General features: G+C 43.0%; 1 protein-coding gene across 1 annotated transcript in view; it reads right to left on the bottom strand.

Moving 5' to 3' along the window:
* cubn (cubilin (intrinsic factor-cobalamin receptor)) overlaps positions 1-25498 on the bottom strand; it is a 604171-nt gene that overhangs the window by 81119 nt on the left and 497554 nt on the right. Inside the window, exons 51-52 of the mRNA XM_072510233.1 lie at positions 22410-22536; positions 15801-16018 (exon numbers count right to left, since the gene is read on the bottom strand). Coding sequence (XP_072366334.1) covers positions 15801-16018; positions 22410-22536 — 345 coding nt within the window. The remainder of the gene's footprint in view (positions 1-15800; positions 16019-22409; positions 22537-25498) is intronic.

Genomic DNA, 25498 nt, shown 5'->3' with positions numbered 1-25498 from the left:
AATGCTCCCCCAAACAGTGGGTGGTCTGTGGAATCTCATTCATAGCTGTTAGGAATTCCTTGTGGTGTTATGTCAATTTAAAGAGCTGCAATTCCAAGTCAGAAAGCAGATTCTTGACTGAGGAAGAAGTATTGCAAATTGAAGCTTGACAACTGGGAGTCAATTGGAACATTCCACATTCATCATTTATTGTTGCTGCCCTTGAGTTGCTTTTCTAAGAAGTAAGGGAAAATCTCTATCCTCTTTGACAATCTGGGGCATCCTGACTGGAGTACAATTGGAGAAAAAAATGGCAAAAAATAGCTGACCAACTAAAAGCACTTCACAGCATTCTGTGCCAAACTCTGGCAATCACCATCACAATTACACCAAACGCTGATGGATTTAGATAGTGAGCTAGTCACATTGGGTGAGTCATTGTGCACATGATGAGAAGCAAGCAGTGGTGGCAGTGAAAAAACAGAGACAGTTTGTTCCTTCTTCAGTTGCACTGGACAGGGGGTGTCCCCTTTTCTTCCTAACCCCTCGCAGCTTTGAACCCAACTCCGCCCCCTATTCCACTCCACCCTCCCCAACCTTCTGACCTGCCCAAGACCCCATACTTGTCAGTCCTGTGGATGCCTGGGTGGCCTTGCACCTCTTATTGCAGTCCTGACAGTGGTCACTAATGAGCTCTTGGCGCTGCGGGTCTGATGGAGCTTCCGGTTAATCTGATTCGCTGGAAGTTCCAGAGGGTAGGACTTTCTCCCAATTTAGGATGGAAGTCCCATTTGGACAATGTTTAGCGCACTCATGGCACATTATGACTGTGGGGCAGGCTGCATGGAACAGGTCAGCTCTGGGCTGACTTTACTCACCCTTTCACCCATTGACATATCCACTCATCCATGCACCCACCCATTCACTAACCCACTCAGCTACTCACTCACTGACCCATTCACCAATTCTGTCAGCCATTCCCCACTCCCTCATCCGCTCACTCAATTGCTGATGCACCAACCCATTGACTCACTCACTCACTCTTTCACCCAGTCACTAAGTCATCCACCCAACCATGCACCCACTGAATCACAAAGATGCAGCAACATTTGCAGTCAGTAGCAATTGCCCCATATCATCCCTGGGCCTAAAAATATCTCTGCAAAACTTAATAAACATTGATGTTACGTTCTTTTCCATGTTTTTAATTGTTTCTGGAGGTATTTGGGCGGCACGGTAGCACAGTGGTTAGCTCTGTTGCTTCACAGCACCAAGGTCCCAGGTTCGATTCCTGGCTTGGATCACTGTCTGTGCGGAGCTTGTACGTTCTCCCTGTGTCTGCGTGGGTTTCCTCTGGGTGCTCCAGTTTCCTCCCACAAGTCCCGAAAGACGTGCTGTTAGGTGAATTGGACATTCTGAATCTCCCTCTGTGTACCGGAATAGGCGCCGGAAAGTGGCGGCAAGAGGCTTTTCACAGTAACTTCATTACAGTGTTCATGTAAGCCTACTTGTGACAATAAAGATTATTATTATTATATTTAATTGATTCCAGCTGCTTTTCCATTTTAATCTCATTTATTGCTACTCTTATCTCACTCCCGAGCATATCTGGTGCAATGAAATCAATGTCAACATTACTCTCTTCAATCATTTCAGGTCTTTCATTTTTGCACAGAGTACTTTGATATGCTCATTCCATATTTTTTAAATTAAATCAGTTTTTTAATTAACCATCTTTCTTCCTCTCTACTGCTGACGAATGTGATATAAAATAGTTACTTTAGAGATATTAGTTACTGTAATGTAGATATAGGCCGGTCTAATTCTGTTAGTTCACAGACAAAGGATTTCAGAACGCATGGCAAAGCAAGGGGGAGGGGTGTCCAGCTAAGGAGGAGAAAAGGATGCTGGGTAATAGGAGGCCAGAGGAAGGGATGAGAAGTGAGCCAATTAGGATGTATGGCCAGGTCAGGAGGGGTATAGGATGAACTATAGGAATCGTGTATGTGAAACTTGATGCCATTTGAATGTATTGGTAGAGATTTCTTTGTTCTACAGACTCACTCGATTCTGGAGACGCAGGAGGCAGCATGCGTCCTGTGTTTGTGTGAAACGAGTCAGACTTCAAAGTCAAATAAAAAAAACTAATGCTATGCCTGCAAATCCATCTCGAGTTTTATTGAGGCCAGACTGACGGGTAAAGAATTAAGATTTCTCACTGCTGTTGTCTTCAGTCCTTTATACCGAGTGTTACGAATCTCTTCGTCTTTGCTTACATAAGATCAAATTACATGACGATAAAATTCTTTCAGTACATTACCAAGAAAATATTACCAAGAAATAGTCATAGATCTGTAGAAAGAAAATAACTAAAACAGATGCAAGAGTTCAAGTCTTTAGGAAGCATAAATCTGCATTTGGAAGGGGCAGCAAATAAATAAGTAGAAGAATAGTGATGAGAAAGGCAATATTTTGCAAGAAAGAACAGTTGCTAACTAGAAAGCTGAATAAACATCTCCAGAGGTAACTGGTAAGGAGTTTGATTGGGAGTGTTGTTTTGTATGGATGTGGACCTGGGCCTGATGGAAAGAGGACAGCAGTTGGCGAAATAGCTTTGAGACCTGGATTTGGATTTGGATTGGATTGGATTTGTTTATTGTCACGTGTACCGAGGTACAGTGAAAAGTATTTTTCTGCGAGCAGCTCAACAGATCATTAAGTACATGAGAAGAAAAGGGAATAAAAGAAAATACATAATAGGGCAACGCAACATATACAATGTAACTACATAAGCACAGGCATCTGATGAAGCATACAGGGTGTAGTATTAATGAAGTCAGTCCATGAGTGGGTCACTTAGGAGTCTGGTGACAGTGGGGAAGAAGCTGTTTTTGAGTCTGTTCGTGCGTGTTCTCAGACTTCTGTATCTCCTGCCCGATGGAAGAAGTTGGAAGAGTGAGTAAGCCGGGTGGGAGGGATCTTTGATTATGCTGCCCGCTTTCCCCAGGCAGCGGGAGGTGTAGATGGAGTCAATGGATGGGAGGCAGGTTCGTGTGATGGACTGGGCGGTGTTCACGACTCTCTGAAGTTTCTTGCGGTCCTGGGCCGAGCAGTTGCCATACCAGGCTGTGATGCAGCCTGATAGGATGCTTTCTATGGTGCATCTATAAAAGTTGGTAAGAGTCAATGTGGACATGCCAAATATCCTTAGTTTCCTGAGGAAGTATAGGCGCTGTTGTGATTTCTTGGTGGTAGCATCGACGTGGGTGGACCAGGACATATTTTTGGAGATGTGCACCCCTAGGAATTTGAAACTGCTAACCATCTCCACCTCGGCCCCGTTGATGCTGACAGGGGTGTGTACAGTACTTTGCTTCCTGAAGTCAATTACCAGCTCTTTAGTTTTGCTGGCATTGAGGGAAACATTGTTGTCGCTACACCACTCGACTAGGTTCTCTATCTCCCTCCTGTATTCGGACTCATCGTTATTCGAGATCCAGCCCACTATGGTCGTATCGTCAGCAAACCTGTAGATGGAGTTGGAACCAAGTTTTGCCACGCAGTCGTGTGTACAGGGAGTAGAGTAGGGGGCTAAGTGCGCAGCCTTGCAGGGCGCCGGTGTTGAGGACTATTGTGGAGGAGGTGGTGTTGTTCATTCTTACTGATTGTGGTCTGTTGGTCAGAAAATCGAGGATCCAGTTGCAGAGTGGGGAGCCAAGTCCTAGGTTTTGGAGCTTTGATATGAGCTTGGCTGGGATTATGGTGTTGAAGGCGGAGCTGTAATCAATAAATAGGAGTCTAATGTAGGAGTCCTTGTTTTCGAGATGCTTCAGGGATGAGTGTAGGGCCAGGGAAATGGGAAAAAGTAACAAATGTTGAAGTGCTGAGGAGAGTGAATGAACAAAGACATTTGCTGAATGTAATTAGGAAATTAGAGTGAGAGACTTGTCAGGGTACATTTTAAGAGGGAAGTGACATAATGGAATGAAGATTTAAAGGAATAAGAAGAGGAAAGTAAAGAATATTAATGTTGGATGGCTTGAAAATTGAATAATAATAATCTTTGTTGTCACAAGTAGGCTTAGATTAACACTGCAATGAGGTTACTGTGAAAAGCCCCTAGTTGCCACATTCCGGCGCCTGTTCAGGTACACTGAGGGAGAATTCAGAATGTCCAAATTACCTAACAGCAAGTCTTTTGGGACTTGTGGGAAGAAACTGGAGCACCCGGAGGGAACCCACGCAGACATGGGGAGAACATGCAGACTCCGCACAGACAGTGACCCAAGCCGGGAATCAAACCTGGGACCCTGGCGCTGTGAAGCCACAGTGCCAACCTCTGTGCTACTATGCTGTCCATGAAGGAAGGTATTGGGAAATTAAAATCTTCAGAGAAGACTAGGAGTCAAGGGCCTGGTTTTGGACAGGGCACACATTATGATTCCAAATGACAAGATCCAGCCAAAGAATGCATGTGCTGATGTGACCTATTGTGAAATCTCCAGTGATGGAACAGCTCTGCCGAAACTTACAAATGTAATTGATTGATTAATTAATTATGCATTTGTTCTGCCAAAGCGCATTCATGGGTATGTTAACAAAAAATGTCTGAGTTGAGTATTCTTGGACTTCATTGCACATTACAGTAAAAGGGATAACAGATAATAATTAGAAAATGAGCCTCTGTTGATGAATGAATGAGTTGAGCTGCTGACTGCCAAATGACACAAAGACTATACTATCAAATGGGAGTGAAAAAAAGCAAAGCAGTGCATGCTTTCACAAAACTTCTTCAGCCATTAAGTTTGGATACTTCATTTATCACTTGTTAATAGTTGAATTAGTAAAATAATAAGCAATTGTCGTAACAATGCTGTCCACACTCAGAATGTGTTCAATGAATTATTGATTTTTCATTATTGTGTTATTGCAAACAATCTGGATTTAGTTTTTATTCCAGATATTTCCTTTTGGCTTCTGGAGGCAATACAGTGGAAAGCTCTGGAGCAGGGAGGCTTGGCTGCTATTAAAGTAATGTGCTCCGGTCATGATTGGGAAAAGCAGGGGTGAGGCTGAGAAAGAGAGAGCCAAGGGTTCCATGTGAGGTCTGGAGGAGCATTTCTGCTGAACATTACAGAAAATATTTCAAACTTGCAAACCCAGAACCAGACCATTTAGCGAGAAAGGTGTGGGAGCAATAAGTAACTCTCTCCCATGAAAAGCAACAAATTCTAACTCACTTTAAATCTGAGACCAATAATATTTGGTGGATAAGGATATAAAAGGGTAAAGAGTCAAGGCAAGTGAATGGAGTTAAGATACAGATAAATCACACTATCACTGAATGCAGAACAGGTCTGAGGACTGATTGGTTTATCTAATTTACCTAACAAGCACGTCTTTCGGGACTTGTGGGAGGAAACCAGAGCACCCGGAGAAAACCCACGCAGGCACGGGGAGAACGTGAGAAGATAGCTAGCTAACGGGAAACAGACAGTAGGCATCAATGGATCATTGTCTGGTTAGCAAGATGTAATGAGTTGTATGCCACTTGGATCTGTGTTGGGGCCTCAAGTATTTACAATTTATATAAATAACTTGGACAAAGGGGCCAAAGATATAGTTAAAATTTGCTGATGACACAATGGGCGCGATTCTCCCAAAAGGGAACAAAGTCATCTAGCGAGCGCGTTTAGCCACGTGTTTCCTGGCTCTCGCAGTGCCGAGAAACACATGGCTATTCAACGTGACTCGTGTTGAATAAGGGGCCTGAATAGGAAACGCGCGGCTGAGGTTGCACATAGCCCCGTTTTCGTCAGAGAGGAGCTCCGCTCGCCAGATTTGGCCATAGTAGTGAGAGATCGCGACGCCATTTTTAAAAGGCGTCCTGATCTCCAAGTCCCCGAAACAATTCACGGCATCCCCATCAGCCCGAACACTCTATGAGGGGGGTCCCCGGCCCCCCCTGCAACACCCCCAACGCCCATGCTGGCCAACTACAGCCCGATTGCGCACATGCAGAAAATGGGAGTGCCAAACTGGCACCCTGGCAGTGCATATGCCAGCTAGCAGTGCCACCTGAGTACCTTGGCAGTGCCAGACTGGCACCCAGGTGGCACTGCCAGGGTTCCCAGGTGGCACCAACAGTACCAGGGCACCACCCTGCCCAAAGGGCATACAGCTGGATGCCTCCAATCCTCTGGGAGACCCCCATGAGTGCCATTCTATCTGGTCCCTGTTTGTGGGAATCAGTGCTGAACGGCGCTCGCCCGAGGTCTCCAAGGCGGAGGAGTTGAATCCCAAAGTCTCAGGTATCTCGGGAAACTGCATATTAGAGTGAGGCGAGCTGTCTTATGCTAATATGCTGATTTGCCAAAAAGTGATCGCGCCCATTGTGGGTGGGATTTACATTTCAACTCGCGAGATAGTATTAGATTACAAGAAGAGACATATAAATTAGATGGAAAAGCATTTGACCTGAGGGTTGGGAACAGTTTAAAATTCAGCAAAGGCAGAACAAGGGATTGATTAAGAAGGGGAAAATACAATTTGAAGGTAAACTAGCAGGGAACATAAAACCCCCCAGTAACCCCGCCTAATCTGTACATCCCTGGACACTAAGGGGCAATTTAGCATGGCCAATCCACCGAACCTGCACATCTTTTGACTGTGGGAGGAAACTGGAGCACCCGGAGGAAACCAACACAGACATGGGGAGAATGTGCAAACTCCGCACAGACAGTCACCCGAGACCGGAATTGAACCTGGGTCCCTGGCTCTGTGAAGCTGCAGTGCTATTCACTATGCCATCATGTTGCCCTAAAGTCAGGACTGTGGTGGAATATTCCCCATTTTCCTGAATGAACACATCTCCAACAACACTCAAGAAGCTTGCACAAACCAGGATAAAGCAGCACGCTTGATTGCTATCCCTTCCAAAACATTCAATCCCTCACTACCGATGAATATTGGCAGCCGTGTGTATCATCTGTAAGATGCATTGCAGTAACTCACCAAGGTTCTTCAGGCAGCACCTATCAAACCATGGCCAGTACCATCTAGAAGGATAAGGGAAGCAGATAGATGGAAACACCACAACCTGGACGTTCCTCTCTGTTCCTTCACTGTCACTGGGTCAAAATCATGGGACTCCCTCCCTAACAGCACCGTGGGTGTACCTACACCTCAGGGACGGCAGCGGTTCAAGACAGCAACTCACCAGCATCTTCTGATGGACAATTAGGAATGGCCGATAAATGCTGGCCTAACCAGTGATACCCACATCCCTTAAATGAATGAAAACAAACTAACTAGCTCAGCTGACGACCAGTTGAACAAGATACTGAAAGGCTGCTGATGCTCATTTAATGGCACTTCAGCATGAGCTGCTATCTTCAGGTGGGAAGGACGAACTGGAGAAAATCTAGGGGTGAAAAAATGGGAGTGAGAGCCATTAAATAATGGCAGCATTTCCCTTCATCATCAGTGTTATTTATTAATGGAATGAGAAATGTTTAAGATGCATTTTCTGCATCAGTAAGAATGGAATAGTGAGGTGCACATCCCGTGAGAACATTCAGAAAATATTATAAATATTATTATAGAATTTGACTAGTTTCTGAAGATATATTGAGCAAGGTCAAAAATGATGGCAGAAAAAAAACAACAAACCTATCCATCAGTGCAGTCAGTCAAGGCCAAAATTATAATGTGTATGGAGCTTTTATGCCAAAGGATTCACTTTGCCAACATTCTCAGGTCACAGGAGTATTTTGTGCCTTAGAAAGTGCCTCCAAATCTCATTACTCGATTAAGCCATAAAGCGCAAACAGAATTGCTACCATTTCATGCTTTGGATCCAAGCAGCAGGCGGCATAAACTCTTCCACTTCATTCCCTTTAAGAATAGCAAATCAATTCAATGCTGAAAACTGCCAAGCACAAACGTTGTGTAGCTTTAATCATTGTCAGACGTCCCCATGGGAAACAAATGAAGAATTGAAGGAGCAACGCTTGTAAATCTAAATAGGAAATTCCATTTTGTTCCCTACAACTTCAATCATAGATATCATAGAATTTACAGTGCAGAAGGAGGCCATTCGGCCCATCGGGTCTGCACCGGCTGTAGGAAAGAGCACAAAACTGTCACTAGCTGAAATGAGACACCGCCGGACTCCCCAGACCTTTAAAAATGCAGAGGTTTTGCTCCCATTTTTGACAGATGTATTTTTTGCGGTGGGAGAATGGGATGGGGCATGATTCAGGATCTGACGGCCTACTTCCTAGGATCTTAAAAAAAGTGTCTGCTGAGATAGTAGCTGCATCGTTTAAATCCAAACCAGGAAGTCAAATCTGATTGGTCAAGGCATTACCATGTGAAATGAACCAGGGAATGGCCATTCCCCAAGCTTTTGGTGATAGAATCATAGAAATTTTACAAAGCAGATGGAGGCTATTTGGCCCATCAATTCTGAACCAACCCTATGAAAGAGCACCCTACCCAGGCCCACACCCCTGCCCCATCCCCACAACCCTACTTAACCTGCACATCTTTGGACTGTGGGAGCAAACAGGAGCACCCGGAGGAAACTGACGCAGACACGGGGAGAACGTGCAAACTCCATACAGTCACCCAAGGCCAGAATTCAACTTGGGTCCCTGAAGCTCTGAGGCAGCAGTGCTAATAACCACTGTGCCACTGTTTGGTATAAATTGTTGACCCTTTCAATTGTTAGTCTTGTGAATCTGTTCTGATGAATGCCAGATGAAAGATTTTGTCAGCGTGTTTCTTTTTCCAGCAATAATTGAAGTTCCCCATCCCTGTAATTAGTCTCATTGAACCTTTTCTGCATTCTCTCTAATGCCTTTACATCCTTCTTAAACTGTGGCACCAAAACCTGGGTGCAATACTCCGGTTGAGGCCAAACTAGTGCTTTATACAAGTTCAACATATCCTCTTTGCTTTTGTGCTCTCTGCCCTTATCAAAAAACACTAGGATGCTGTGTGCTTGATTCCCTGTAATGACTGCCTGTTAGGTTGCATGTCGATCTGATCTTATGGGAGGAATGGTAGCACAGTGGTTAGCTCTGTTACTTCACAGCGCCAGGTTCCCAGATTCGATTCCCGCTTGGGTCACTGTGCGGAGTCTGCATGTTCTCCCCGTGTCTGCGTGGGTTTCCTCTGGGTGCTCCGGTTTCCTCCCACAAGGCCCGAAAGATGTGCTTGTTAGGTGAATTGGACATTCTGAATTCTCCCTCTGTGTAACCGAACAGGCGCTGGAATGTGGCGACCAGGGGATTTTCACAGTACCTTCATTGCTATGTTAATGTAAATCTACTTGTGACAATGATAAAGATTATTATTATCTTCCTAATTGCAGCCAATGCTGGCGCGGCCTCCTCAGGGCAACTCAGCCTCGCAGTGAGGGCCTTGAATAGGCATTAGGCCAGCTATTTTCATAAACAAAGAACATTAAACCTGTTTCAGGCACTCTTTTGTGCTTTATCAATGTGATGGGTGAGAGTCTTGCAGTTCGTAATGAGCATGTCTTCAGTGATCGTTTAGTGCCCTTTGGGTCAGTACTTACACTACCATTATAACTGTTTGATTGAAGATTTTATTCCTGGATTATCTTTTATTCAACTAATTTTGAATTATAAGATTATGCCCTCTAATGAAGGGAAGAGTACTTTCTTAACAACCTTAACAATTCCCTTCATTTAAATATCTCAATAAAATCAACCCTTAGCTTTCTCATCTTTAAGAATTCAAATCCAACCCCATTCAGTTGTCACATGGGGTTTCAATTACTGCAAAGAGACTATGGTCAGTAATTTGATACAGAGCATTAATGTGGTTACTATTATTATGCAAGAAGAAGTCAACATCCCGATCTCTTTATACAGGAGAATATGCATCATTCCTTTGATTAGTGCTTCTGTACAAGTATCTTTGACTTCTAAAAAATCTAAAATCTCTTTCAGGCACTCTTTTGTCCTTTTATCAATATGATGGTTGAGAGACTTCCAGGGCGCGATTTAACGGAAACATTTCTAAGTGTTATTTTGGGCATGTTGGTGAGATCGCAGCCATATTTAGTGCTGAAAATGAGCCCCTGTCAGCACCTCGCCATTACTGGCTTTCTTGCTGCCTGATTCGCCAGACTTGCGCCTCAGTGTCACGCCGCTCACAAGGGGGAGCTGCTTTTAAATGCTCCCTCACCACTCACTCCCAGTCAACACACAAGCATTGCAGCCACAGACATGCTGCTCCCTTTGAGGATGCTGACCTGGACAGGCTTCTCGATGCTGTGAATGAGACATGGTGCATCCCGTTCCACTGAGGGAGTCGAAGGGCCAGCGGCAGGGCCACCAATGCCACCTGGGAGACAGTGGCAATGGCTGTCAGTGTGCAAGCAGCATGACCAGGAGGACCAGTGTCCAATGTCGGAAAAGACTTCCGACCTCCACCGAGCTGCAAGCGTAAGTTACCACCTCTCTCCAGGTATCAGTTCCGCCTGTCACCCCTCAATTTCCCAACTCAACCCCCCCCCCCCCTCCCCCCCCCCCCCCCCCCCCCCCCCCCCCCCATAAATCACTGGCTAACACTTCGCACCCTCCCCACATCCAATTTGTGCTTGCTCATCAGCACCCCTTGGCACCCACCAGCACAACCGTTTCATGTCCAGGTGCAGTGCCCACACATGCCACCTTCTATAGACACCCCGGCCCATCAAACGCACGGCTCATAGAAACATAGAAACAGAGAGAATAGAAGCAGAAGGAAGCCATTCAGCCCTTCGAGCCTGCTCCGTCATTTATTATGATCATGGCTGATCATCAAGTTCAATACCCTGATCCCACCTTCCCCCCCTGTCCCTTGATCCCTTTAGCCCCAAGAACTATATGTAATTCCCTCTTGAAATTACACAATGTTTTACTTTCTTCAATTACTTTCTTTGGTAGCAAATTCCACAGATTCACCACTCTCAGTGAAGACATTTCTCCTCTCCTCGGTCCTAAAAGGTTTACCCCTTATCCTCAAACTATGACCCCTAGTTCTGGACTCCCCCACCATCGGGAACATTCTTTCGGATTCTACCCTATCTAATCCTGTTAGAATTTTGTAAGTTTCTATGAGATCCCCTCTCACTCTTTTAAACTCCAATGAATACAATCCAAACCGATTTAGTCTCTCCTCATATGACAGCCCCGCTATCCCAGGAATAGGCCTGGTATACTTTCATTGCACTCCCTTCATAGCAAGAACATCCTTCCTCAGGTAAGGACACCAAATCTGCACACAATACTCCAAGTGTGGCCTCACCAATGCCCTGTACAATTGCAGTAAAACATCTTTATTCCTACAAAAGCACTGGATAAAAGCTTTGACAAAGGGTCATCTGGACTCGAAACGTTAGCTCTTTTCTCTCCCTGCAGATGCTGCCAGACCTGATGAGATTTTCCAGCATTTCCTTTTTGATCTTTATTCTTATACTCAAATCCTCTCGCTATGAAGGCCTACATTCACCTTCTTTACTGCCTGCTGCACTTTGTTATTGAAAATATGGAAAGATGTGTCATTTGAAACATGGAAGTCTGGCAATATCTGGTCTGAGAGAAACATGAGAGGATACAGGGAAAGATCCCACAAAGGGTTAACAGCAGCTGCCAGGGAAGGATTGTAAAATGCAGATAGCCTTGGTCAAGCAGGCTTAGCAAACAAGACAAACAGGATTTTGAATGAAGCTGAAAACAATGGATCACACCTTCATTGAAAGTAACTATCTTAGTAAGGATCTGGAATAGAAAGGATGAGGTTCAGTTGAATTTGGTGATAATTCTAGGTGTGAAAATTTGCTAAACCAGGTAAATTAAAGAAAACTGGAGACTATCAGTCTACGAGAAACATAATTCAAAGACAAAATCAAAGTCAAAATTATGAGCTGAGGACACAATTGGAAAATAAAACTATAGAAATGACAGGAATTAAAATTCACACTTCTATTGAAACCAAAGCATTTTGAACATCACAAAGAAAACAATGTAATCAGATCTATGAGATGAAGTCATGTCAAAATGAATACTTAGTTGGATTAGAAGGTTTAGATCAAAGATACTTTTTACAATCAAAGTGAAAAATGTTACTTTACAATAACGTGATAAAAACTTAATAACTCTTAGAAAAATATATAAACCCAAAGAAAGGGAACGGCAGAACCAGAACGAGAACCAGAACTCAGAGGGAGAGAGAGAGAAGCAGAGAAGAGAAGCAGCTCAGAGTCAGATTACAGTCAGCTCGGCCATGGGAAAGGTACAGGGCAAAGCAGATGAGCTAAAATAGCTAATACATCTAAGGAAGACTAGAATTTAAAGAGTAGGCAGATTCAGCTCAAGAGTTAACCTGAAATAGTGGTTATTCCAAAGTCTATTTTACTTACTTACTTAGCAATGAGGGACCCAGGATCGATGCTACTAAGTGGTAAGTAGATGAAATCTTCGGTGAAGGTATGGGTTATACCGGGGGATAACTTGAAAACATAGTTTGACCTGAATAGCAGGGGCTGTTTAGCACAGGGCTAAATCGCTAGCTTTGAAAGCAGACCAAGGCAGGCCAGCAGCATGGTTCAATTCCCGTAACAGCCTTCCCGAACAGGCGCCAGAATGTGGCGACTAGGGGCTTGTCACAGTAACTTCATTTGAAGCCTATTTGTGACAATAAGCGATTTTCATTTCATTTCATTTCATTTTTCATAGCACCCACTGAAGCCTGTATCGGAGTCGGGGAGTGAGAATCCCTGATCACCATTTAGAATGTCGGCCCTTTTTGGTATAGGGGGACTTCTAAGAATAGTGGTGAGTTTTCAAAAACAACCTGCATGCTTACTTTCAGTGACTGATGCATGATGTCACCAAGATCTCGCTGAGTATCCACCTCTCTTAATTTACACCCATTTAAATAATAATCTGCCTTCCTATTTTTGCCACCGAAGCGGATAACCTCACATTTATCCACATTATATTGCATTTGCCAAGCATGTACCCACTCACTCAGCCTGTCAAAATCCCGCTAAATCATTCTGCATCCTCCTCACAGCTCACCGTCCCATCCTACTTTGTATCATCTTCAAATTTGGAGACAATACATTTAGTTCCCTCATCTAAATTATTAATCTACAATGTGAACAGTAGGGGTCCTCGCACAGACTGCGGTACCCCACATGTTACTGCCTGCCAATCAGAAAAAGGCCCATTTATTCCAACTTTTATCTTCCAGTCTGCTTCCCAGCTGTCTATCCATCTCAAAACACTACCTGTAATCCCATGCGCTTTATCTTTACATGTTAATCTGCTATGTGGGACCTTGTCGAAAGCCTTCAAAATCTTCCGTTTCTGACTGTAAGGGACCTACATTTGTTTTGATCAATCTTTTTCTCTTTACATACCTATAGAAATTTTTACAGTCAGTTTTTATGTTCCCCACTAGTTTACTTTCAAATTGTATTTTCCCCTTCTTAATCAATCCCTTGGTCTGCCTTTGCTGAATTTTAAACTGTTCCCAATCCTCAGGTCTATTGCTTTATCTTGCTAATTTGTATGCCTCATCTTTGAATCTAATATTATCTCAAATTACCCCTGCAAGCCATGGCTTGGCCACAGTTCCCTTTTCACTCTTGCACCAAATAGGAACAAACAACTTTTGGAGTTCATCTGTTTGTTCCTTGAATGCCTGCCCATTGCCTGTTCACTATCCTTCCTTTCAGTAATGTTTCCCAGTCTGCCATAGCTAGCTCATACCTCATACCATCATCGTTACCTTTATTGAGGATCAGGACCTTGGTCTCAGAATCAACTACCTCACTATCCACCTTGATAAAGAATTCTACCATATTAAGATCACTATCAACAAGGGTTCTCTCACAAATGGATAGCCAACTAGTCCTTTCTCATTGCACAACACCCAGCCCAAGATGGTCTGTTCCCTTGTTGGTTCATCAACATACTGATCCAGAAAAACATCCCATTTACACTCCAGAAATTCTTCCTCTATTGTACTGTGACTAATTTGAGTCACCCAATCTATATGTTGATTAAAGTCACCCATAATCACAGATGTCCGTTTGTCACATGCAGCTGATTTCCTGTCTACTGCTATTCCCAACATTACCACTGCAGTTTGGTGGTCTGTACACCATTCCTACAAAATGTCTTTGCCCCTTAATGTTTCATAACACAACCCAGACAAATTCTCCATCATCTGTACTAATATCTTTCTTCAATATTGTATCAATACCGTCTTTAATCAACAATGCAACTCCACCACCTTTTTCTTTCTGTCTGTCCTTCCTACAACTGACTAGCCCACAATGGTTAGTTCCCATCCTTGGTCACCTTGGAGTCATGTCTCCGTAATCCCAACTATATCATATTCCTTTACATAACTCTGTGCAATTAATTCATCCATTTTATTTCGAATGCTCTGTGCGTTCAGGTACAAAACCTTAAGACTAGTCCTGGAGTCTGCTTTAGCACAGGGCTAAAGGGCTAGCTTTTAAAGCAGACCAAGGCAGGCTGGCAGCACGGTTCAATTCCCGTACCAGCCTCCCCAAACAGGCACCGGAATGTGGCGACTAGGGGCTTTTCACAGTAACTTTATTTGAAGCCTACTTGTGACAATAAGCAATTTTCATTTCATTTCCTTTTAAGGTACCTTGTCCCGTCCCTACTATTTTGTACAGTGTTATTATCTGAACAGACCCTTGATTTCTCTGCCTATCACTTTTCTTATTCTCCTTTCTGTCTTTTTTTGTTCTTGATTCCTCCTGCTCCTCTGAATCCTTACGTATGTTCCCATCCCCCTGTCACATTAGTTTAAAACCTCTCCAACTGCTCCAGCAAGTACCATCCTCCCCACAAAACATCAGCAGTTCCATGGTACCACCCTGCCCAAGGGGCATGCAGCTGGGGACCTCTGGTCCCCTGGGAGACCTCAGGCGAGTGCCATTCCATCTGGTCACCGTTTGTGGAGACCAGTTTTTTTGTCAAAAAATATACTTTATTCATAAAATCTATCATAAACATTACAGAACATTTCAAATTGTCTTGACTGTACATTTCCATCAGAGTTACACATTCCCTTGACTTTCTACCATTCAATTTTGATAACTTTACACACATATCGCTCTTTACGTTACAATTCCTTCCTAAACATTTACATTGTCATGTTTCCTTTATACATTGGAGTGTTAATGACCCAGACCGAGGGGGGTTTGCACTGTTATCCACCCCTCGGTGTACATTTGCTGGGAAGACCTTACACTGTGGTTTTTCCCCATTGTGGAGACCAGTACTAAACGGTGCCCGCCCAATGTCTCTGAGGCAAGGGAGTTTGATCCCACACCTCGGGTAACTCAGGAATCTGCACATTAAAGTGTGACTAGCTGTCTCGTTTTAATATGCAGATTTGCTAAAAAGTGCTCCCGTCCACAATGGGCAGGATTCACATCACAACGTCAGATTTCAGAAACGAAAGCTTTTTATGCAGGTCCAAATATCTTTCTGTTTTTCTAGTGGTGATTAATGTGGTGCCTATTTTTCCCTTGACAATTGGTTCAGATTTTCAAATTGATATCTAACCCTTAAATGTGAAGCTTCAAAAGCTACCACTCTGGGAATGGACATATCTTTTACAAAAAGAGTTTAGCCTCAACAATACCCCTAAACAACAAAATTAATTTCTTAAAATATATCACAAGAATTTGTCCTAAAATTCAGGAAGAATTTTTTATTTAATTGATTTCTCAAATCTCACTCATCACTTACCTAATGTCTCTGTATATGAAGCCCTCCATCCTCCATAAGTAAAAAATGTGTTTATTTTAAACACGAGGAATATAGAGCTATCGGTACTTCTCAGAACTGGTGGAAGTTTTGAGCCACAGAATTGGCCTAAAAGTGGTGCCAGAGTGTTTGAACCATCATGGACAGCCACATAGATAGAGGTGCATGCTGGTGAAGTCTCAAGGTCGAATTCATTGAATCTGAGGAGGAAAATAACTAGATTACCAAACTCTTTAAATATGATCTCATGTTGTAAATATGATTTCTATTTCATAGCTATTTTGGTAAAAGGCTAAAATTGATTTTCTTATGTTTATTACAATGGTCCTGAAATTAGTCCATGGGATATTGAAGTATCGACCTATTAATTTTAAATTGTTTTATGCCTCAGCCCTAATCATACCGAAAAGTACTCAGATATTGCTAAACCTGTGCATACTACTATCAGTGATATAACTGGCTTCTGAACCAACATGTTCAGTTCTGTGAGCCTATCCACATAGTTTGAGACTATAAATTTTGAAATCAGCCCAGCTGCTTTCCTCATTGGCCAGTATTATAATTAAGAAAACTCATCTCGACAAAGAAAGGTTTAAATTTTTATTGTATACTATTACATCTCTGGGTAACAGTTCAGACTACTTCACAGAATCATAGAATGATACAGCAGCGGAGCAGACCATTCAACCCATCATGCCTATGTTGGTGCGATGGTACATTTATCCAATTAGTCCCACTCTTCGCTCTGCACACAGCCCCTATCTCAGAGCTCCACAGGGAATTCCAGGTGTGGTCTCACCAATGCTATGTGACATCTTGTAGCAAGACTTCCTTATTCTTGTACTCCAATTCCCTTTCAATAAAGGTCCACGTGTTATTTGCCTTCCTAATTGTTTGCTGTACCTGCATGCTAACTTCTGGAATTCCTTGTATGAGTACACCTAAGTCTCACTAGACATCAACTTTTACTAATTTCACAGCTTTTAATAAACATTCTGCTTTTCTATTCTTTTGCTCAAAGTGTTTCTCGTATTATACTCCATCAACCACTTTGTTGCTCACCAACTTAACATGTCTACATCTCTTTCCAGCCATTTGGTGTCCTCCTCACAGCTTATATTCCATGCATTCTTTGTATTCTCACTGTCTCTTCATCTAAGTCATTACTTTGATTGTAAGTAGCTGAGGCGCAGCAATGATCCTTGCAACATTCCACTAGTCACAGCCTGTCAACTTGAAAATGTCCCATTTATTCCGACTCTTTGCTTCCTTTTTAAAAATTCATTTAAGAGATGTGGGCCTCGCTGGTTAGGCCAGAATTTATTGCCCACCCCTAGTTGCCCTTCAAAAGGTGGTGGTGAATTGCCTTCTTAAACCACTGCGGTCCTTGAGATGTAGGTACACCCAATGTGCTGTAAGTGAGCGAGTTCCAGGAAGTTGCCCAGCGACAGTGAAGGAATGGCGATATAGTTCCAAGTCAACGTGGTGAGTGACTTGGAGGAGAATCTCCAGGTGGTGGGGTTCCCAGGTATCTGCTGCTCTTGTCCTTCTAGATGGTAGTGGTCAAGAGTTTGGAAGGTGTTGTCTAAGGAACCTTGGTGAGTTACGTCCATTATCCAATCCTCTATTCATCTTACACCCAACTTTGATTGGAGAGAGAGAGCCGGGACAGTGCTGGGAGAGGTGAGAGCACAAAAGGTGTGGCAGGAGTGACTTTAGACACGGAGTGCTGATTGGAACAGAGTGCATCTGAGTTTAGGTGAGTGACTGAGTTCGGGTGAGTGGCGAGAGAGGGCTGTGTTTTTATTGGTGTTCGGGTTTATCCTTGAGGTTCTTTAAAAAAATTAAAAAATAATTTAAATGAATTAACTAGTTGAATATGGCTGGACAGGTGATGTGCTGTTGCTGTATGATGATGGAACTGGTGGATCCCATTGAGACCGTCAGTGACCACATCTGCAGCAAGTGTTGGCTGCTCGAGGAACTTCGGCTCAGAATTGATGAGCTGGAGACCGAGCTGCACACACTGCGGCACATCAGGGAGGGGGAACATTACCTGGACGCTTTGTTTCAGGAGGCAGTCACACCCGGTAGAATAAGTACTGTTAATTCGGGCAGTGGTCAGGGACAGAGTGGTGTGACTGCAAGGGAGGCAGGTAGGGGATCCTGAGTTTAGGAGTTGAGGAGCCTCAGCCCTTGACCTTGTCCAACAGGTATGAGGTACTTGCTCCCTGTGTGGATGAGGAAGAGGGCTGTAGGGAGGATGCGTTGACTGACCACTGCACCGTGGTACAGGAAGCCATTCAAGAGGGGGGAGCAAAAAGACAAGTGGTAGTTGTAGGGGATTCTATAATTAGGGGGATTGATGGCATCCTTTGTAAGCCAGATCGAGAGTCCTGCATGGTATGTTGCCTGCCCGGTGCCAGGGCGAGGGACATCTCTGATCGGCTTGAAAGGATTTTGGAGGGGGAGGATCCAGTTGTTGTGGTCCACGTTGGGACTAACAACATAGGTAAGACTAGGAAAGAGGACCTGTTTGGGGATTATCAAACACTAGGGACTAAATTAAAGAACAGGTCCTCCAGGGTTATAATCTCTGGATTACTACCCGAGCCACGTGCCAATTGGCATAGGGTTGAGAAAATTAGGGAAGTTAACACGTGGCTAAAGGAGTGGTGCGGGAAAGAGGGATTCTATTTCATGGGGCATTGACATCAGTACTGGGGCAGGAGGGACCTGTACCATTGGGACGGTCTTCACCTGAACCATTCTGGGACCAGTGTTCTAGCGAATAGGATAAATAGGTTGGTCACAAGGACTTTAAACTAGCAAGTTGGGGGGAAGGGAAGTGTAAAGCTATGGACAGTATAATGGTTAATGGAGATCAAGGCAGCAGGTTACGTGACAGGTTATTATGTAGAGATATGGGTTCAAAGACAAGGAAAATTAGGAGAAAGGGTAAGAGGATAAATAAATTGCGAAAAGTTACTGATCAAGGTGTTAAGATTCATAACAAAGACATAAAAAACAGCAGAAGTGTACTTTACCTGAATGCTCGTAGTATACAAAATAAGGTAAATGAGTTGATGGCGCAAATCATCGTGAATGACTATGATTTAGTGGCCATTACTGAAACATGGTTAAAAGATGGTCACGACTGGGAGTTAAATATCCAAGGGTATCAGACTATACGAAAGGATAGAATGGACGGGAAGGGCGGTGGTGTAGCTTTGTTGTTTAAGGATGGCATCCGGGCAATAGTAAGGGATGATATTGGTGCTATGGAGGACAAGGTTGAATCAATTTCGGTGGAAATCAGGAATAATAAGGCAAAAAGGTCACTGATAGGAGTAGTCTATAGGCCACCAAATAGTAACAGGATGGTAGGGCAGGCAATAAGCAAAGAAATAATGGATGCATGTAGAAATGGTACAGCGGTTATCATGGGAGATTGCATATCGATTGGTTTAACCAGGTTGACAAAGGCAGCCTTGAGGAGAAGTTTATAGAATGTGCCCGGGATAATTTCCTGGAACAGTATGTAATGGAACCTACAAAGGAACAAGCGGTCCTCGATCTGGTCCTGTGTAATGAGGCAGGATTGATTAATGATCTCATAGTTCGGGATCCTCTTGGAAGGAGCGACCACAATATGGTGGAATTTAAAGTACAGTTGGAGGATGACAAGGTAAAATCAAACACTAGTGTTTTATGCTTAAACAAGGCGATTACAATGGGATGAGAGAAGAACTAGCTAAGGTAGACTGGGAGCAAAGACTTCATGGTGAAGCAGTTGAGGAACAGTGGAGAACCTTCCGAGCGATCTTTCACAGTGTTCAGAAAAGGTTCATACCGACAAAAAAGAAAGACGGTAGAAAGGGGAAAAATCGACCATGGATATCTAAGGAGGTGAGGGAGAGTATCAAATTGAAGGAAAAAACATACAAAGTGGCAAAAAATAATGGTAGACTAGAGGACTGGGAAGTCTTTAGGGGACAACAGAAAGCTACTAAAAAAGCCATAAAGAAGAGTAAGGTAGACTATGAAAGTAAACTGGCTCAGAACATAAAAGCAGATAGTAAAAGCTTCTACAAATATATAAGACAAAAAAGAGTGGCTAAGGTAAATATTGGTCCTTTGGAAGATGAGAAGGGAGATTTAATAATAGGAGACGGGGAAATGGCTGAGGAGCTGAACAGGTTTTTTGGGTCAGTCTTCACAGTGGAGGACACAAATAACATGCCAGTGACTGATGGAAATAAAGATATGATAGGTGAGGACCTTGAGACGATTGTAATCACTAAGGAGGCAGTATTGGGCAAGCTAATGGGGCTAAAGGTAGACACGTCTCCTGGCCCTGATAGTATGCATCCCAGAGTGTTAAAAGAGATGGCTAGGGAAATTGTAAACGCACTAGTGATAATTTATCAAAATTCACTAGACTCTGGGGTGGTCCCAGAGGATTGGAAAGTCGCAAACGTGACACCACTGTTTAAAAAAGGAGGTTGGCAGAATGCGGGTAATTATAGGCCGGTAAGCTTAACTTTGGTTGTAGGGAAAATGCTGGAATCTATCATTAAGGAGGAAAGAGCAGGGCACCTGGAGGGAAATTGTCCCATTGGGCAGACGCAGCATGGGTTCACAAAGGGTAGGTCGTGTCTGACTAATTTGGTAGAATTTTTTGAGGACGTTACAAGTGCAGTAGATAATGGGGAGCCAATGGATGTGGTATATCTGGATTTCCAGAAAGCTTTTGACAAGGTGCCACACAAAAGGTTGCTGCATAAACTAAAGATGCATGGCATTGAGGGTAAAGTGGTAGCATGGGTAGAGGATTGGTTAACTAACAGAAAGCAGAGATTGGGGATAAATGGGTGTTTCTCTGGTTGGCAACCTGTAACTAGTGGGGTCCCTCAAGGATCAGTGTTGGGCCCGCAGTTGTTCACAATTTGCATAGACGATTTGGAGTTGGGGACCAAGTGCAATGTGTCAAAGTTTGCAGACGACACTAAGATGAGTGGTAAAGCAAAAAGTGCAGAGGATACCGGAAGTCTGCAGAAGGATTTGGATAGGTTAGGTGAATGGGCTAGGGTCTGGCAGATGGAATTCAATGTTGCCAAGTGTGAGGCTATCCATTTTGGGAGGAATAACAGCAGAATGGATTATTATTTAAATGGTAAGATGTTAAAACATGCTGATGTGCAGAGGGACCTGGGTGTGCTGGTGCACGAGTCGCAAAAGGTTGGTGTGCAGGTGCAACAGGTGATTAAGAAGGCTAATCGAGTTTTGTCTTTAATTGCTAGAGGGATGGAGTTCAAGACTAGGGAGGTTATGCTGCAATTGTATGGGGTGTTGGTGAGGCCGCATCTGGAGTATTGTGTTCAGTTTTGGTCTCCTTACCTGAGAAAGGACATATTGGCACTGGAGGGAGTGCAGAGGAGATTCACTAGGTTGATCCCAGAGTTGAGGGGATTAGATTATGACGAGAGGTTGAGTAGACTGGGACTGTACTCATTGGAGTTTAGAAGAATGCGGGGGGGGGGGATCTTATTGAAACATATAAAATTATGAAGGGAATAGATAGGATAGATGCGGGCAGGTTGTTTCCACTGGTCGCGGAAAGCAGAACTAGGGGGCATAGCCTCAAAATAAGGGGAAGTAGATTTAGGACGGAGTGTAGGAGGAACTTCTTCACCCAAAGGGTTGTGAATCTCTGGAATTCCTTGCCCAGTGAAGCAGTTGAGGCTCCTTCTTTAAACGTTTTTAAGAAAAAGATAGATGTCTTTCTAAAGAATAAAGGGATTCGGGGATATGGTGTACGGGCCGGAGACTGGAGCTGAGTCCACAAAGATCAGCCATGATCTCATTGAATGGCGGAGCAGGCTCGAGGGGCCAGATGGCCTACTCCTGTTCCTAGTTCTTATGTTCTACCTTCATGAACCCTCATCTTGCATATTAACATGCTTGGTCCACCTTATCAACCAGATGGTTAGAATGTGTGCCTCAGTTAATCATTGAGTTAACTTGCAAGCATACAATTAATTATTTCGAAACGCAGAAACAGTTGTGTCGGCAAATATAACAGGCAATTTGATGTATTCCAGACAGGATATGGTTAACACCTCACAACATGCATCAACACTTTTTGCATTTCACTGTGCAGAAATTGAAGGCTTAAATAAATGAAGACTATTCGTTTGACAACTTGATCCGTTAATTTGCTGAGCCAGAAAGCCAAAAAGACAGGTCAGTGACATATTCATTGATCTCAGTTGAAACAGTGAAAGGAATCCTACAACTGGCCTTAGGTTAGGGAAGGGAAATCAGATAGGGTTCTTGTTCCGTAAGCAATGTACTGGAATGTTTACTAAATTGCCCATGCGTGAATATTAGATGAGAAAAGGATTGGGCTCAAGTATGATCCAACTGTGTTCGAATTCCCTGATGGGACAGATTAACATTTATTGATTGTTACATGTGATTGATGGTCATGTCAGCCAAGTATCAGGCTAATAGCCATGAAACTGTATTCGTACCAAAGTGTGAGAATTCTTTTTAAAATATTACAAAGAGGAATGTTTCTTTACTTACTTCAATTTAACAATCCTGTTCTTTCCAACAACAATGAGGTATGTACAGTTGATGTCATTGTATTCAGCGCGTGAGTAGGTCGGGCTGGAGATACTGCCAGATGATGCGTGGAATGTACCTCCACAGGCTTAAAACAAAGGACCACAAATGCAATGAGCAGCTAGCCTCACTATGTATAATATAATTGACAGAATTTAAGGCATTTCCATTGTTAAATTGATGTTATAGATTATTACATTTGCTGAAAAAGCAATTAAAATACACCAAAATCAATATTTACTAACGAGGCGTAACACCATTAACACGTCATAGTCACCAGGAAAACCACACAAGAGGGTTAAGGCTGAACTGACTACTGACCATGCATGAATAGCACACCTTTGCTCTTAATACTGAATATGTTATTATGCTTATCAATAATATGCAGAAATAAATATTAACATGTAGGGTGTTTCTTTTTATTCTTGCAATACTTCTTGCATCTGAAATCCCAAAGTGGATTGGTTCCTTTTATTAATGATTAGGAGGCAAAAGAGGAAAAGGTACATAGTAGACAAAAGAATAATCAACGGAGAACATTGACAAATGGTACATCGACAAACAGTGATTGATTACAGTGCGGAACAAGCGGCCAAACAAAGCAAACAAAGCAAATACATTTTAGGATTAAGGATGAATTAACGATTCACCTTAATCTTCTCGGCCAAAGCTACCTCATGCCCCCTTTTTGCCCTCCTAATTTCCTTCTTGAGTATACTCTTGTATCCCCTGTACACCGCCAGGGAATCCTGAGCCATGCCTCCTTCTTTTTCCTGGTCAAAACCTCAATATGTTTTGTCATCCAGGGTTCCCTACTCCTGCCAGCCTTATCCTTCACTCTAACAGGAACATATAGACCCTGAACTTTATCTGTTTCACTTTTAAAAGCCTGCCACTTGCAAGAGGCCCCTTTGCTCTCAAACAAGCTACTCCAATCCAACATGATAAATATTTTCAGGGATCGGTGTAATTTGCATAACTTTCATCACCAAGAGTGGCTCAGTGATACAAGTACTAACTGAGCTGCCCAAGTTCTGAAGGACCTATCTGCCAGACTGGGCCTGCTGCAGGTGCTGAGAGAAACAACAGCAGGCAAAAATCTAGATGACCTCCTCCTCATAAATTTACATGTCACAGATCCATCTGTCCATGACAATATTGTTGTTGTCCCCTGACTCCACACTATCTGACCTTATTCGTTCGTATATTATGGGGCATCTTATTGAGAGCCTTTTGAAAATCCCAATGATTACAATCATTACATCATTATTGTTTACACTTTCTGTTATCTTCTCATAAAATGTGTATATGGACCTCCAAAAGGCATTTATTAAAGTTTAACACAAGAGATTATTAGCAAAAACAGAAGCACGTGAGTTGGAAGCAACTTTATGAAAGAGTTGGACAGTGGTTAGGATACCAGGTAGACAGGAATACATAGCAGCTGCAAAGCCAACTTCAGGTGACATCCCCATGACTTAGGTTCTAGATTTGGCAAGCTCTTTTACTGTTCCTGTGAGGCTAAGAATGTTCCTTGTTCACCCTGCATTTTTCCACAGGAGTAGCTACAATAAATGTTGAACTATTAAAACAATCTTTCCAAAGTTCAGCAACTGGTTTTATCTTGTATGATCAGGTCAGAAAGAGATGATTCCGAAAAGTGTAGAATTATAACACAAACAGATGTGGCCTCTGCCGAAAAATTGGGATAACCTTTCATTTTAGACATTATTAATTTTAAAATTGTACTCCGTATACAATTGATACATTATCTAAACCAACCACAGAATTCAGAGATGCACAAGAGGTTAGTGTGCAAAATTAAAGCGCAAAAGGTCAGGGGTAATAAACTGGCATGGATTAGGAATTGGTTAGCAGGCAAGAAACAGAGATTAGGAATAAACAGGTCTTCTTTAAAGTGTCAGTCAGTGAGTAGTGGGATACCAAAGGGGTTAATGTTTGAGCCCCAGCTAGTCAGAATATACATTAATGATTTGGAGGATGGAATCAAATGTAACATTTCCAAGTTTGCTGACAACACAAGACTAGGTGGAATTGTGAATGGTTAGGAGGAAGTAAAGAGGCTTCGAGGCCAATTAGACAAATTGAGTGAGTGGGCAAAACGTGGCAGATGCAGTGTAATGTAGATACATGTGAAGTAATGTACTTTGTGAGGAAAAGCAGAATGGCAGAGTATTATTCAAATGGTGATAGATTGGGAAATATTGATGAACAAAGGAACCTGGGTGTCGTAGTACACTAGTCATTGAAATCATGCATGCAGGTGCAGCAAGCAGCTTGGAAGGTAAATGGTATGTTGACATTCGTTGCAAGGGGAATTGAGTACAAGAGCAAGGATGTCTTTCTGCAGCTGTACAGGACCTTGGTGAGATCACAACTGGAGGAGTGTGTGCAGTTTTTGGTGTCCCTACTCTCTTCTCTGCGATCAACTACATCAAGTCAGCCATATTCTGATCTAATGACTAGGAGATATCCACTGTTAGATTTGGTGAAGAGATCGATCAAGTCTCCTGTGATTTCAAGAGGAGAAGGTATTTCTCTGATCAAAATACAGAAAAATATTTTTTGTATTGATCATTTAATTGATGAACGATGCATGTGATGTTCCAAAGAGCAAAAAACCTCTGTGGCATCATTTATTTTTCCATGAAGGTTAAGTGCAGATTTCTCAAATTAAGGTAAAAATATGACACAGAATGTAGTCTGTTGACTTGGTGCAAATTGGTCTCAACTTTGCCATCAGTTCTGCAGGGAAGATGCATTCCTGTGGGAGAGGGTCGGACAAATTGGAAGAATCATCTCTTGGTGATACTTGATACCTGCTAACAGATTATCTCAGGGCAATAAAGATGAGCCATGGGACCATCCAACCATCCACTTCTTCCATGACTGTCTGTATTGCATGATATACACAACATATACTGCAGGCACTCACATGGTTTCTTTGACAGCACCACCCTAATGCACAACCTCAATGACCTAAATGGACAAGGGCAACTAGTGTATGGCAGCACCACCACCTCCAAGTT

Source organism: Scyliorhinus torazame, chromosome 6 (genome assembly GCF_047496885.1).
Source record: "Scyliorhinus torazame isolate Kashiwa2021f chromosome 6, sScyTor2.1, whole genome shotgun sequence".
Classification (NCBI taxonomy): Eukaryota; Metazoa; Chordata; class Chondrichthyes; order Carcharhiniformes; family Scyliorhinidae; genus Scyliorhinus; species Scyliorhinus torazame.
This window is presented reverse-complemented; position numbering and strand designations above follow the sequence as displayed.